Source organism: Micropterus salmoides, unplaced genomic scaffold (genome assembly GCF_014851395.1).
Source record: "Micropterus salmoides isolate LMB-PRFRI ecotype aquatic unplaced genomic scaffold, ASM1485139v1 Ms_hic_scaffold_12, whole genome shotgun sequence".
Classification (NCBI taxonomy): Eukaryota; Metazoa; Chordata; class Actinopteri; order Centrarchiformes; family Centrarchidae; genus Micropterus; species Micropterus salmoides.
The window spans coordinates 25,101,620-25,117,473 of NW_024040263.1; the positions used below are offsets into that span (position 1 = coordinate 25,101,620).

At 43.2% G+C, this 15,854-nt stretch overlaps 4 protein-coding genes and 1 pseudogene across 4 annotated transcripts; 3 read left to right on the top strand and 2 right to left on the bottom strand.

Moving 5' to 3' along the window:
- The first annotated feature begins 23 nt into the window (after positions 1-23).
- Positions 24-1,963, top strand: LOC119899921 (annotated as a pseudogene).
- On the bottom strand, positions 1,881-4,708 carry LOC119899595 (zona pellucida sperm-binding protein 3-like). The gene is made up of 8 exons (XM_038714212.1): positions 4,141-4,708; positions 3,947-4,053; positions 3,683-3,783; positions 2,860-3,043; positions 2,662-2,784; positions 2,492-2,580; positions 2,229-2,302; positions 1,881-1,970 (listed from the first exon to the last, which is right to left on the bottom strand). Exons 1-8 carry the CDS (start codon positions 4,669-4,671, stop codon positions 1,956-1,958), a joined length of 1,224 nt encoding a protein of 407 aa, XP_038570140.1. The 5' UTR covers positions 4,672-4,708; the 3' UTR covers positions 1,881-1,955.
- A 499-nt stretch (positions 4,709-5,207) lies between these two features.
- On the top strand, positions 5,208-9,286 carry LOC119899596 (ras-related protein Rab-40C-like). The gene is made up of 6 exons (XM_038714213.1): positions 5,208-5,914; positions 6,014-6,074; positions 6,190-6,250; positions 6,339-6,416; positions 6,637-6,859; positions 7,213-9,286. The coding sequence occupies exons 1-6, from the start codon at positions 5,761-5,763 to the stop codon at positions 7,512-7,514; spliced, it is 879 nt and encodes a 292-aa protein (XP_038570141.1). The 5' UTR covers positions 5,208-5,760; the 3' UTR covers positions 7,515-9,286.
- A 143-nt stretch (positions 9,287-9,429) lies between these two features.
- On the top strand, positions 9,430-12,813 carry wfikkn1 (WAP, follistatin/kazal, immunoglobulin, kunitz and netrin domain containing 1). The gene is made up of 2 exons (XM_038714218.1): positions 9,430-10,842; positions 10,963-12,813. The coding sequence occupies exons 1-2, from the start codon at positions 10,576-10,578 to the stop codon at positions 12,502-12,504; spliced, it is 1,809 nt and encodes a 602-aa protein (XP_038570146.1). The 5' UTR covers positions 9,430-10,575; the 3' UTR covers positions 12,505-12,813.
- Positions 12,814-13,142: 329 nt separating this feature from the next.
- On the bottom strand, positions 13,143-15,853 carry mettl26 (methyltransferase like 26). Its single transcript, XM_038714219.1, has 6 exons — positions 15,510-15,853; positions 15,094-15,256; positions 14,038-14,097; positions 13,847-13,914; positions 13,551-13,629; positions 13,143-13,426 (listed from the first exon to the last, which is right to left on the bottom strand). The coding sequence occupies exons 1-6, from the start codon at positions 15,701-15,703 to the stop codon at positions 13,370-13,372; spliced, it is 621 nt and encodes a 206-aa protein (XP_038570147.1). The 5' UTR covers positions 15,704-15,853; the 3' UTR covers positions 13,143-13,369.
- Between the last annotated feature and the right edge of the window lies 1 nt (position 15,854).

Genomic DNA, 15,854 nt, shown 5'->3' on the forward strand with positions numbered 1-15,854 from the left:
CTTATTCACAGACAGTATTGACGATGCACAGCACTCTGCTGCGAGTGTTTGTGGTGGCTCTGGGTCTCCTAACGCACCCAAGAGATGACCCCGGGGTTGAGGAATGGGGTGATATCACCACAGTGGGCATGCAAAAGCATGAAGAGAGGCTGCTGAGAGGAGAAGAAAAACTGGACCATGAAATGGCACATATCAGTAAGGAAAGGATGTATGCTGGGCCTGGAGATGACACTCCCAAGGAACTTGTTGATCAGTCTGATCAGCAAGTTACTGAAAAAGATAAAATGTCAGACTTAGATGATGTGAATGTCATAAAACAGCAATCAGAGGAAGACAATGTTGATCACAAATTACAAGAAGGGGGATATTTTATAGCAGATTTGGATCAGCACCAAAACTCCAAAAGTGAAGGTGAGACTGCTCTGAAAACATCACAAATTGACCATGAGCAAAAGGGAAATTTACAGCTGGACAAGAGGAGTAAACAGGGAGAAGATGACTCTTTTACAGACCCAAGCGGACCACACAAGCAACAGGAAAAGCCCGAAGAGAAGGAAATGTTCAGCTCCAAAGAACAAGAATCACCTCTGTCACACCTTCACACCAAGACATCAGAAAATGAAACTTCAGAGAACACAATCGCTGACTGGGAGGGGGATTATCTCTGGTACTCATGGAACATATTCTCCATCATACGCTTCTTCAGGAAGTAACTAGGGAGAAATTCCCAAATGAAGATAGAAGAAACCAGGACCTTCCCAGTGACCTGCATGGCTGCTACCAGACAGCCACGCTCTGCAGCCATTTCATTCTAAATGTATTCAAGTATCATCCAATAACAAGTGGAGGGAGGATGAGTTTTTAGAGGGGTTTGCAAATGATCTATTGGATGCCAAGAGGAGTGTGTGATATCATTCCTTTTAGCCCACTTGACCTGTATAACCTGTCCAAAATGGCTGCCACTGTCAGTCTCCCAATGCAGATGATATGCCTGCTGCATTGTGAGACTGAGAAAGTAACGATGAAAATTACTGATGTTTGTGATGGACCAGATGGTTTCAGAGCGCTAACAAACAAGCGTGGGCACTGATTTCACATAAGTATCAGCTTAACAGCCGCTACATTGCCAGTCATTCGATTTAGATCAGTGAAGAAGCTAAGCTTCAGTATGAATCCTGTGGTTAAATTCAAAACCGATGCTCATTTCTTCATTACTCCTTGCTCCCCAAAGAACTTGGATACTTACTGGACACTCCCTGACAAGCCATCTTGATAGTTTCTTTGAACACATGTCTAGACACCTGCCTGGAAATTCATGCCACAGTCAAACTCTTGAAATTGCCCAGTTCCTTCACCGGAAGGAGGCAGCACTGTCTGGAAGTAGTGTGCTCAAGGAGGTTCATTTCAAAACTGCACTAATGCATCTGCTGTTGACCAGAGACCCATCACAGTGGAAACCCAACATGGGGACTTCCATGCTACGAGATTTGTTGGCCTTCATGGAGAGAAGCCCTGAGAACAAGCAGTTGAACCATGCCCTTATTGGGAACCCCTTGACACAGAAAATTGAACTTCCTGCTGAATTCACTAAAGCAAAGACTGAATCTCTTTCATCCCCTTGTGGTACACAACTGCATCTACAGAGATGCAGTGACACATTTTCACTTACCATGTACCAGTGTACAGACAATGCCAGTTGTGCCATTTAAAGTCATAAGCATTAAGATTTTAAATTCTGCTTTTATTCTCTTCTGTCAGAGTGAATGAGTTATGTCATGATAATAGCAAGTGATCCATTTCTCATTTAAAAATCATGTCTACATAATTCTGTCAGTAATCATTTTCCCATTGCTTTAAGTCTTCATGCTCTGCCACGTCAAGGGAATTCATCCGAGGGTCAACCGCTGCATAGTCATCCTTGCCGCTTGCGACGACCTCCCAAGAGTGACTTGAGATCATACCCCTAGAAGCTGTAAAAATACAAGAGGATAATTGTCAGAGAGTAGCTTTCAGTAAGGAGTCATTTTATGCTTTGATTCTGCATGATTGTCAAGGGATGAGTACTTTTGGATTTGCATCAGTATTGCCTGTAGAAAGTGAACGCTTCAAGAATTGACTGCCTAGGAACAGCTCTGTGCCAAGTCAGGGAGCATGTCTGAAGTTACTGCATTTCATACCAAGATGTCCTCAAGACCCCTCCCCAACAGACAGACAAGTTGAAGACGTACCCTTAGGCTGTGCCAAGGAGCAGGTCGAGTCACAGCAGGTGCACACGGAGTCATCAGAGTACAGCTCCTTCCACCTAAACCATAACAGTTGTCAGCAATATTAGATGGCAAACTTGATGGACAAAGCAGATCACAGTGAGCACAGCTGGAAATACACATACGAGTTCTTTTGGCAGTCAAGTACACATGAAACACTTCCTCCTACAAGACCTTCAAAAGCAAGCTACACCTGTGAGGTTTTACTTTAGCCAGAGTCAACTCACGTTTTGGTCGCTGGATCATAATTGCAAGCCTTTGAGCCCTGAGTTGGAGTACGTGTCCCCACAGAGATCTCGCAGTGCATGTAGAGTTGCTGAAAGACATGAGCATTAATGGCTACATGTGTTCATTATTTGACAGCATTGAGCTCTGTACCACTACCTCTTGACAGTACCTGTGAGGAGGAAGCGAAACGCCATTCTTGAAAATCAAGGCACCCAGACTGAATTTCTGGACCATCTCTGAGGCGCCAGCGAGGAACCTTGACTGTTCGTTCTCTTTGCCATCAATCATGCACCTGTCGAGAAGACACATTTACCTCCAACCACCAAGTGACAGGCCCATCTTATACTGAAATCATTTCAAACCTTACCCTTGGTTGTCAACGACCGTATATCGAGGATTTGAATTGGGGTCTCGGGAGGCTGTCACAAAGCACTTGTCGATGTATATCCTCTGGCCTCCCAACTGTGCAGTGCGGTCAGGTTGCGTGGCCTCAAAGTACATCGGCTCGCCCAAGGTGAAGGTTTTGGTTCCAGTGATTTCATTACCTGATGCTGTGGCAAAGTGAGGGACATCACTTGACAATAGAGACACAGGGCTGCTGCATACATTTGCTATGCAAGTAATACATTTGGTTCCTTTAAGCTCCAGCAGAATAGGCAGTGATGAGTTCTGAGTACTTGTAGAACATGCTTTAGTATTTTATGCTGGCATATTTTGAGTACACTTACAAATGCTTGACAGATCAGGTGCTAGGGTGCCTTTTCTAAAATGGTAAATATTTGACTCCAGGGTTTGTCTAGCTTTGGATTCATTTAACAGCTTCCCATTTGTGTCAATACAGGTGTGCATTTAGCTCCCCATGTAATCCTTGTCCACACAAGTTTTGTCAGACATCTTTGTTGCCCATTAAAGAACCTGATTTATACCACCTCAGAAGTACGTCATCATCCACATTAACCTCACCATGTTACAAAACTAAGGATAATGTACATTTTGTAGCGCTCCCTCTTCTGTCCAAGTTGCACATCTATACTTGGAGCAGCACTTTCCTAGCCTGGTTAAGTTTAGAAATGTGCATTTGCAAGTTAGCACTCCTTTCTGCACTTCAGAGCTCCTAATTTCAAAAAAAGAGATGGTGCTTCTGATAACAGGCCTTGTGCTGAAAATGCATTTAAAACATGGGAACATACCATCTTGAGGAGTAAGGGTGAAACTAGTTTTAGGTTGGAGTCGTTTGAAAACTGCACCCATGCGATCAGGATAGAAGCCAACTTTATAGGAGTGGAAAAACCTGCAATAGTCAAGTGAAAACTCACAATACAAAATTTGAAAACCGAAGTCATTGATTGCCCTGTAGTCTTGCAATGTCCTTGGTCTTAAATGCTGGTAGTTAAGATTTGTAATAGAACTAAATTACACAATCATAATACTAAAGAAGCTAATCTAAATCTTACCTGGGATAGTTACAGTTCAGGGGAATATCAAATGGCATTTCCCTTAAAACTGGACCGGTTGGCCTGTAGTGGAGCACATTGCTAAAGGACAGATAATCTGGATGACTCTGGAACATAAACATTCACATGTTGGTTGCAGTCACAAACTAGAACTAACTGAATGATACAGCAATTGAGGGAACAGCTTTACCAACCTTTTTCTCAAATCCACAGTCAGTTCTCAGAAGGTACTCAAGGTAGTAATGTTCTTTGGTACCTTTGTTAACAGGACAGGTGCCTAGTTTCAAGTATTTGTATGCGTCACGAGTCTTAAAGACCTCTCTCCTGATTCTCACATACATTCTGTCAACATGACACAGGATTTCAACCAACTTTGTCCCGGCTGTTGCGCCAATTGCCGGAGTAGGGGCAGCAGTCACAAGTAACATTTCGTTAGCCAAGTTAGGGAGGCTTCTGGCACCCTGTTCTGGCTTGAAAACCTGTTTCAGGGTCTGAGAGGCTGGGACAGCCAGATACTGAGGAACATTTTTGGCTTCAGGTGATCCACTACCTGATGCACTCCTCAACAATTTGGTTTCAGGTGCAGGGGCTGGTGTCATTTCTTTACTCATCATTGTCTCCATTCTCACCCACACTAATTCAGGATCTTCCAAAAATAGGCCATCCTCAGATCTACAGGCAGAACAAAACAGCAACAACAAACACACAGCAGGTACTAACTCCATTTTCACTCCAGCAGCTGCCTTCAACTACAACTGACCCCTAACCTAAACAGGGCATGTATGATGGTAGTGTTTCACCTGGCTTTTATGTTCGGCACTTAAGAGATAATTCACACAGCTGCTGTAAATTCCAATCAAGAACAACCAATGAGAGGTCACCAATAATAATCCCCCTTAACGGCTTCCTTTCTCTGTAAAGGCCCATGTGTCATACACCAGTGTGGGTTTGCAAAGTGCATGTGTCATTTCTAAACCAATTGTACAACGTGCAAAATAAAGTATAAATTAAGTCAGTCCCTTCAGTTTACTCAGTAGGCAGGGTTAACTTCTCCTCCCTCTCTGGTGAGGCAGCAGGAGAGCATTTCTACCCACGTTTCAGTAAAACGTGTGGGCTATCATAGCCTCTATGGACAGATCAGTTGCTTCATTATTAATGAAGTATCTTGTATTGAATATTAAATAAATCGAGACATAAAACTACAATAATAATTGTTCCTTTTATTATTTTTTAAAAGCGTAACCGGATGTTACGCAGCGCATGATGCCGCTACCAGGAAGTTCCAACACAGTCCTGTTAGCTGGACGTTGTGCTCGGAGGCTATAAATCCCTCGTTGGCCTTTTCATTTATTAACAAAGTGAAACAATCGTATTTGGTTTGGAAGAGTATGGTTCAATGTAGGATGACACAGTCTTGCTTTTACTTTGTATCCCCTGTTTGTGCTAAAATGCGTTGTTGTCGTTCTGTTAGCCGGCTAGCTAACAAGCCAGCTAACAGTTAGTTAAGGTTGTTTTGATGAATAACTTATTGTGAATAGTAACGTCAGCGGCGGCTGGACTCCAGTGCTAGTAACGTACACTGAAAGGTTTGTTTGGATTTAGTCCAGTCTTATCAGGAAATTCTATTTTATGTGTTAGCCGTTACTAAGGAGAGTTAATGTAAATCGTGGGTAGTGCACCAGCTAGCTGGTTAGTCGACATCAAACGGCGGTCGCTTTGCTTCAGCTACCGCAGCTGGGGACCGTCTGAGTTGTCCCTTGCCCCCAATAGTGGACGTCTGGCGAGCTTATAAAGCTCTCTGTCGATCGGATTCAATGCGTGGGATGATGGGGACCCAGAGTAGTCCGGTCAAGAGTTACGATTATCTCCTGAAGTTTCTTTTGGTGGGAGACAGCGATGTCGGAAAGGGGGAAATCTTGGACAGTCTGCAAGACGGATCAGTAGAGTCCCCCTATGCCTACAGCAGTGGTGAGTAACTATCTCTGCTTTTGTTCAGTTGTTTAGAACTGAATTAAAAAGACCTTTTTAAACATTGACTAACTCTGTGTGGATTGTGTGCTATCTCAGGGATTGATTACAAGACCACCACAATTCTGCTGGATGGGAGGAGAGTGAAATTAGAGTTATGGTAAGGGTTTATAGCAACACACACTGATGAAATAAATAATGGCTGCAGTAGTAGTGAACAAACCCAAATCATATTGGTCTTCTTACATGCTCATGTGTGTTTGTTTTCACAACAGGGACACATCAGGGCAAGGCAGATTCTGCACCATCTTCAGGTCTTACTCTCGTGGGGCACAGGTGAGGACGTTTGGAGGGCAGTTTTGGTGGTTTTCCCTCATTATGTAATTTTGTATGAATGTCAACATGTTTGGCTTTCATTCCATAGGGCATACTGCTCGTGTATGACATCACTAACGGCTGGTCATTTGATGGTATTGACCGCTGGATCCGGGAAATTGATGAGGTAATCCCATTCAACCCATTTATGGTTGACAAAGAAACACAGCAAATGCATGGGGTGAGGGGAAAATCCTGTATATCCATCCATCCATGAGAGAGACTATTGTCTGTTAGTGCAGCTTAGACTGAGAGATGCGGGATAGCTGTTAAAAATCCTGTTTGAGATACAACAAAATTTGGTTACATCACCTAAATATAGCAACAATATTGCTTATTTCCATCAGCACGCCCCTGGGGTACCCAGGATCCTAGTGGGCAACCGGCTGCACCTGGCTTTCAAGCGACAGGTGCCAACGGAGCAGGCAAGGGCGTATGCAGAAAAGAACAGCATGACTTTCTTTGAGGTCAGTCCGCTGTGCAACTTCAATGTCATCGAATCCTTCACAGAACTTTCACGCATTGTGCTGATGAGGCACGGGATGGAGAAATTCTGGAGGCCCAACAGAGGTGAGCTGGTTAATCATGTTTGCATACAAGTTCTGTTAGATAAGCAATGTTTTTTAACCAGTTCTGTATGAAAACAGTCAGTTCTCACAAATGATAGAGAAAAGCTGCAGAAAGTTTCAGTTGTATTTGTCTTGATTTTGACATGTTCACCCCCGAAGTATGTCGTGCCACACCAATGCAGTGGACATGAATCAGCTTGGCCTTTTGTGATGTCCAAATAGTACAGTTTATAGACACACTGAAAAATATATATTTATTGAAGAGTAATGTGGAGCTCTGACGCCTTTAAGGGAAAAATTAGGGAGTGTGTCTGACATGACATCAAGTCTTAACATCCATATCTCTTCCTCCAGTCTTCAGCCTCCAAGACCTGTGCTGCCGTTCGATCGTCTCCTGCACACCGGTGCACCTTATTGACAAACTGCCCCTCCCTGTGGCCATCAAGTCCCACCTCAAGTCTTTTTCTATGGCCAACGGCATGAATGCAGTCATGATGCATGGACGCTCCTACTCTGTGGCCAACAGTGCAGCCTCAGGCGCTAGCAGCGGTGGAAGCAAAGCCAACAGCCTCAAACGCTCAAAGTCCTTCAGGCCTCCACAGAGCCCTCCAAAGGACTCGTCGTCTTCCTCTAAGGGGAACTGTAAGATTTCATAGTGAAGGAGCGAATTACTGGTTGCCTCCGTGGGGCCAGTATTAAAGGTGTTGTTGCTCCAAGATGTCATTAGACCGTAGAAGAGCGTGGAGAGCTACCAGAAACCTTCAACAGTAACAGATATCTCTGTGAACTTAACATCGACAGACTTGGATGGTAGGACTGGTTTCTGTTTTGTGCTTGCTGGTGCCATCTTGTGGATATCCGTTTACCTGTACTCTTTACTACAGAAGCTCACTGTGATCAAGTACAAGAACAAGATTTCCCTGGGACCAATAGATGTGAATCAAGGATTATCACTCACCTTTTAACACTACAAATGAGTGGAGGGACATTAGCTAGCTTTTATTCGGAAAAGGATTGTTTATTGTATTTAAAGTTGGACTTGAAGTTGTAAATATACAGTATGTGCTTTTTGTTTTGGTCTGTGTTTGGTAATTGGTCTCCAGATTGACCAGCTTTTTATGCTCGTTTTGTCTTGAATGTTTTCGGAGACCTGCTTTGGTGTACAACTTATCTGTGTGTCTTTTGCCTTTTGTCTACCATAAGAAAAAGATCCCTTTGCAGCCTCAAAGATGCTGAGCTACTATTTAAAACTCAGCTTTAGTTAAGTTTTAAAGAAGACTGGTTTAAATTGAATGTCATGAGAAGAGCAGGGCTAGTTTTCCAGACAGACTAGTAGTAGACTTAAGAAAAATGTAAAAAAAACAACAACCCAACTATCCATCAAAAACCCCTCTTAGTCTAGCACTACTTAAACTGTCGAACCAACTTGTCTTGTTTAGAAGACTTCCTGCTGTGCCCCTAAATTCCAGCCCAGATGAATTCACCCTCCATCTCCATTAATCATTGGTTTGAACATCTGCTGAATTTCTCGGGCCATTCTTTTTGACTCTAATCTAATATCCTTAGTGGTATCATGGCTTTAACTGGTTTAAACCACCAACAGCATGATTAATTAAAATTTATGAACTCTGGGGCAATTGAGACATCGCCTGGTGTCGATGAGGAAACCTTGTACAAACTCAGATGTACAGATTAGTTTGCTCAGCCGTGGTGTTTTTCTTTCAGAAAGTGCTGCAGTGGTATCACATTATTAGGATTTTGTAAACTCACTAGACATTAGTGAGAGGAATATTTAAATTTGACTGCTGTTTGGATTTTTGTATATGCTATGTATTTATGAATGTAAAACAATATTCATCTGCTACTTTTCTGTGGCATTGTGATAATATGTGACTCAGAATCAGAGGTGGAAGGTCATTGGGTACATCTGCTACTGTAATATTCTTACTGAGTGTTGCTTACTGTCTGAGTATTAGTACTTTTGTTGCTCAAGTTAATTCTTATTTTCTCCAAAAATGTATTATTGGGTGAACAATGCAAGTACCATGTAATTAATGTGAGAAAGTCTTGTTCAATCAAAGCTAACTAATATTGTTTTAATAATTGATTAAGCTACTCAAATACTTGTATTCTGATATAAACTCTCTCTTTCCACCTCTGTTCCACTTCAACATTCTCAGTATGTCTGAGGTCATCCAGGGCATAAACATTGGTGCATGTTTTCTACTGGATCCTGTTTTCTGTGGTGTGTTGACACCAGTACAATAGGCAGAACTCGTGGGTGAGCATTTAAAGCACTATATGTAAACATTTGATAATGATTGTTGCTATCAGATCTGTGTGTCGGAGTTGGTTTGGATACGGGCTTAGTTATAATTTTGTCTCCATCAAAAAAACAGTCGCCCATCAAAATAAAGGGTAAAAACTACCAAGTGCTCTCTGCGTTTTCATGAACTTGTGTGCTCTGCTGCTGCAATGAGTATTCCTTCCAACATTTATCAAGATCTTTGTGGGAATATTTTCGTATCCCTTTGTCCAGTCCGGGGCCGCCGGTGCAAGTGCAATAAAACACGTGGGGGTGCTGAATTGATTAGCTGCTCTCTCGGTATTGGCCAGTTTTGGATAACCGGCACATCGCTGCAGCGCATGAATGCAGTGCGGTCAAAAGTCATCCAAGGGTTGCAGGGTCACTCCCAATGAAAAGATGAGGGGTGCTGCTTCTCATCGCCTCGGAGCTTCGCCGGGACAAAGATGAACCTCGCACTATTGAAAACGTGGCGCTTTACGCCTTCCCACCTGACCGTGGCATCTCTGAGCTCCGTGTGAATGAGGGATGGTAGTAAATTGACCGACGTCTAGACAAGAAGGACGTAAACAACAGGTTTGGCCAGACTTGATGCGACACGCCCCGTGTTTGGGTTTCACGCTTTCCGCCGTGCACTCTGGGCGGCTTTTTACAGTTTGCTCTTTGATTTGCGCAAGAAAACTGGTGTCTGCAGAAGCCTGTGTTGCGTTAAACGCATAGGATGTGTAGCCCAATTATAACCGAAGATGAAATGATAACCAACTACATCAGTTCTCAGTGAGAAAACAAGCTCATTGCCTTATTTATGAATGACACCTCTATAAATTCTGTCTGGATACAATTTAACGTTGGATTTCTCACCGGAATGTGTAGCTCCGTGCGCACGACTGTTGGGACAGCTTGCCAACACGGCTCCACGTTTTCTTTGATGTTTTTACAATGTTTGTCCAGTTGCTTAGCGAATGGTGCTGCTTCATAAGATTTTCAGACACAGGACGACCGCGGGGGCGGTCAGAGGGGCTGCCCTTTCCACCTCCATTCACACTCTGAAAGGCTGATGTTGCGTCTTTCTCTCTCATTGTGGGGCTTCGTTCGCTCATTTCGCTGTTCGGGGAAATCGACGTGAGCGAGAGTTTGCCCATTGTGGCAAGAGTTTCGTTTTGGTTATCAAGGCAAACATTTTATGCAACCCAATTACATTTTCAAACGCGTTTATGGGATAGATTGTTCTTCAGTAAAACGCGTATGGGGACCGCTGCAACTCTCCTCTGCGCACAGCAAACGGATTGCCGCAATGTTTACGCACAAAGCGGACGACGACATTTGAAAATCGACGTTAGACTTATTCCGAATTTGAAGACCTAAAGGAGGAATGGATTTACTCGGTGGGCGACTCATGCAAAAGATCAATAATGTATAAAATCCCTCTACAACTTTTGGAGGACAGGTGTGTAAAGGACCGAAGTTGGCATATTGCACACCACTCAAATAAACTAGTGTTAGGATGGATCCATGCGTGTTTGTTGATGCTCTTGGTTTGCGAATTACCCGAACTTTCTTTGTGTGCAAGTGTGTCAGGATCCAAAGTTGAACACGAAGGATTTTGTCCTAACAAGCTGAATTCAAATCTCTGGGTTGATGCGCAAAGCACCTGCGAGAGGGAATGCAACGTCGACGAGGTGGGGTTATGTATTTATCCCCATTAATGTTAAATTTGTACTCATCTGTTCATTTTGTGTTTTGATCATTTGAATCTGCTTTGATACATGCTGTTTTGTGTGTGCATTGTGTCTGTGCAGGACTGTGCTGACTTTGAGAAATGCTGCACCAACGTGTGTGGCCTCAACAGCTGTGTGGCTGCACGTTTCTCTGATGGCACCCCTGCCCGGCCAGATGGGCAGGGTGGAGGAGAAGGAAGTGATGCCCCCGTCTCCACAGCTACATGTGAGGGCTTTGTATGCAGCCAGCAGGGAGCAACATGTGACATCTGGGAAGGACAGCCCATCTGCAAGTGCCAGGACCGGTGTGAGAAAGAGCCCAACTTCACCTGCGCTTCAGATGGCCTCACCTATTTCAACCGCTGCTACATGGATGCGGAGGCCTGCATCCATGGGGTGACTTTAACTGTGGTCGCATGCCGCTTCTACCTGGCAGGCCCCCACACCAGCCCACTGCCTCAGGGCACTACAGCTAACCCCACTCCGACAACCTCCCAGGAGGACCCCATGCCACCCACACTATACTCCAACCCTCAACACCAGTCCATCTATGTCGGAGGCACAGTCAGCTTCCACTGTGATGTTATTGGAGTCCCCAGACCTGATGTAACATGGGAGAAACAGAGTGAAAGGCGGGAAAGGCTGATCATGAGGCCTGACCAGATGTATGGCAATGTGGTTATCACCAACATCGGCCAGCTTGTCATTTACAACGCGCAGGTGTGGGATACAGGTATCTACACCTGCATCGCACGGAATCCTGCTGGAGTTCTTCATGCAGACTACCCGCTGTCTGTCATCCGCCGGGCTGATGATGATTTCTCTGAAGATCCTGAGATGCCCATGGGGCGGCCATTCTCACCAGCGGACTGCCTGGCTGAAGTAGACCTGAGAGTGTGCAGTGGAGAGCATCACGTTGACTGGTATTATGACAGCAAGCTGGGGTCCTGCATGGCCTTCAGCAACGGTGGATGTGATGACAGCCGCAACCAATTCCAGACTTATGAGGAGTGCAAGGCCTCCTGTCAGAGGGAGGAGATGGGCATCTGCTCCCTGCCTGCTGTCCAGGGCCCCTGCAAAGATTGGGAGCCCCGTTGGGCCTGGAATAACCTCATGAAACAGTGTCAAGCTTTTGTGTACGGTGGCTGCCATGGGAATGCCAACAGCTTCGGCACCAAGAAGGAGTGTGAGGCAAACTGCCCACAGCCCAAAAGGAAACCTTGTAAGACCTGTCGCATGAAGGGGAAAATGGTGCCTAGCTTATGCCGGAGTGACTTCGCTATTGTGGGGCGACTGACAGAGCTGGTGGAGGATTTGGACTCTGGGTTAGCCCGCTTTAGCTTGGAAGAGGTCCTGAGAGATGAAAAGATGGACTTGACTCTCTTTGATACCAAGCACCTAGAGGTGACCATCGCCAAGATAGACTGGGGCTGTCCCTGTCCCAACATCACCATGGAGGAAAACCCTTTGCTGGTGATGGGTGTGGTGCAGGACGGCATGGCCATCATCCAATCTGACAGCTATGTCAGAGCCATAACTGAACGCAGACTTAAGAAGCTACGTGAGGTTCTGGATAAAAAGACCTGCCAGACACTACAAAAGTTCCAGGACTCAGCCCGCTGAGGGTCGGTGGTCACCTGTACCTTCAGCACTAAAGATAAGCATCAGAATTGCAACAAGAAAAGCTATATTTAATAACAACTCTTTAAGTCAAAAGACAAAAATATGTTAAATACTGTATCATCATGAAGTTATGAGAGATCATTTATATGTACAATGTATATTCATTACAACAAAAGTTGTACTACATTCCAGATGTTCATCAATACTAGTTAAATATAAATATTCTTTCTTTTAACCTGTATTCTGTATGTTAGTATTCTGATAAATAAAATTGTAGCCAGATTAGCAGGCACACAAATTGATAAACTTCAAAAAATTGCCTAGTTTACGATGCTAAAGAAATAGACATCTGCAGTATATTACTTCTATATTGTGTTTTTCTGTTTTATTGTAGGTTTATTTTGTATTTGGCTCTTTCTATTAGTCATTTAAATATGTGTTTTACATAAGTCTCCTTTTGTTGATTTCAAGAGCTAATGTACAACAAATTCTCTCTTAAATATCTCCCTCCGCAAAGCACTTCTGCTAACTTAGTTTTTTCTTTACTGGACAGTCTCTGCAACCTGAATAATGAAATAATAATAATAAAAAAAAAAGAGTAGGTGGCTGTATCAAGGTAAATATAGTACACAGACAACACATATGTGAGCCTTATTCATTTCACTCAAGTGTGCAATACAGAATAATATAGATAATAACAGATGACAGTGTTTCACTTCTGATCAAACAATTTCATCTAAAGTCAAAGTGTATTAGAATATGAGGAAACAAGTCTTTAACAGCTCTTGAAAATTTGGCACTGAATCCTAGCTTCAAGTGTAAGTTAAGGCTTTTTGACCATCCAGAAAAGGAACGACAGGATACTTCACACCAAACTCTCTTTCCTGAACAGAAGACACTTGTTGTTTGCCGGCATGTCCATCTAGCAAAGAAAACATTAAAGTCATCCGTTAGTAAACCAATAACTCCCATAACTGCATTGTTGTGGTTTTTACATTTCAAAGATAGAAATTGTGTCCGATGCTTACATGAGCTGGTTTACTTACTATTTTCTCCAAGAATAAACCATTTCTTTGTGCTGTAGAATTGAGAAGGGCGATATCCCTAAGTCCCCACTCTGGGTTTCTGTAATATTAAAAAATACAGCCTTTATATATCTTTTCCACTGTTGCACTATTTATTATATGGTTGACAAAAACAAATGATCCTTCACAATTATGTATACAATGCTGCTTACTCTTGCACAGAGCAAATAGATGCTACTGTATGTCTGATTTTATGAAGAACATCTTTAAAAAGTAAAATTCATGACCGCTGAAGTTTATAAAACAGAGCACTTTACCTCTGGCGCAGGCTGTAATCAAAGTCAACGTTACTTTGAGGGGTGATCTGACCATTCACTGCATAGGGCTGAGGATAATAAAAGATTTATATAGCATTTAATGGCGCACTTTTATGTTTAGATCGGATAATAACATATAATGAATGTAGTAAGTGCATATTTATGACAGCATGAAATATTTTTTCACTCACCCCATATGTCAGTAGAAGACCTTGCGGCTTCAGCACTGCTCCAGCCCCTTTGAATAAACCCTGGAAGAAAATAGTGATGTCTTAAAGTACCAGCATCACAGCCCACTACATGAGGTTTGCCCTTTTTGTTCTTAAGAAACTGTAAAAGGGAAATGCTTAGTCAAAGGCTCATACTGTACATATATACTCTGCAATATTTCTGCTTCATGGAAACTGAACACCAGGACCAGTCAAAAGATCACAGTACAAAACTTAGAGTCAGATTTTGAAGAAAAAAACCCAACAACACAATCTTTGTCTTAGAAAAGAAAAGCTGAATTTGTAGGCAATTAAACACACTCTTGCTCAATTCAGCACACATAAAGGTTTTGCTGCTACAGCCTTACTTGGTCTGGTGTGACCAGGAGCATAACGGTGGCTAACGTTAGCTGGTTTAAGCTAGAAATTACTCTGTAACTGATATTACTGAGTATGATTTGTGATTTTTGACTCTTCTATATTTATGCTACTGTTAAGAGTATATTTTAGGATTTACCATTCACATGTACATAAAGTTGCTTTAAGTAATAAATCAAACATTAAGTAATGTATTGATCCTGGCATTTATAGAGGTCAAAACTGTTTGCTTAGGATGAGTGCTGAATTAGAAGTGACCCTTATTAATACATAGTTTGTGGTGAGTTGATTTATTTACAAATTTATTTAGAAATATGCACAATATAAACTGAAATAATAAACTTACCACTATTATTAATGGGACCCACCCATTAAGAAAAGTGGTAAGTTTATTATCCCTCTGCTACACAGCGCTTCAAGCTTATGTAATAATGCAGGCCTTCAACTTTTCAGTTTATAATATGCTTAAAGTGTAATTTGGGTGTGTGTGTGTAATTTATCATATTACCACAAAATAATAACCACACATTAAACCTGGGGTCTACAGTGGTCCTGAGGGCCCTGGGTTAGGGTTTGCCAGCTGGTAATCCAGTTTTGGGTAGGATCAGATAACACCAATCACTATATGCAAATAAGCATCTATAAAATCAGCAGACCTACCTCTGTGCAAGCAATCGGTGAAATGTGGATCATGTTGATGTTGACTATCAGATCGAGGCTCTCTGGCTGGATCCCTCCCCAGTATTGATAGGGGAGAGATGCATCCAGGTGGATGGCGGGCTTCACATTGTGCAGCTGGTAGTGGGCTCTGTACGCTTCTATACTGAGAATGTAAACAAAAGACATTATTGTCAATGCAGGCTCCCCTAACAAAACACACGCAGCTCATTATACCTGTCCTGCTGCAGTAGGATAAGAATTAGCTACCGTAATGTCTGAGTTAAATGGCCAAAGCCTTTCTTCTAGTTTGCTACGCAGAAATGAATCAATACCGTAAAGACCCGAGTTTACACGCCGTTTTAAGGTACACCAGTCATTTAAATTGTTACGAATTGATACACACACTCCGCGTTTACCTGGCAAGAGACTGGCGGTCATACTCTGACGGCTGCCAGATTATATTCCGCAGGGCCTGAGCGAAGTGTGTGATATGCTGCCCGGTACCGGAGGAGATCTCCAGAGCCTGTAAGGGTCTCCCGGTGTTCACGCTCTCCCGGAGCACCGCCAGGATGGGCTCCTTGTTCCTCTCCGCTGCGGCGGCGCTCAGCATCTTGGCAAACCCCGGGTATAACTGTCGAGTTATACGGTACAGTGTACGCAACCACTCCAGCAGTCCCGAGTAACGTCAGCCCAGATTGAATAACTCAACACCACCCACGAATGTTTTGTTTTTCGGCTGAAAATGGTCCACTTCCGCACTG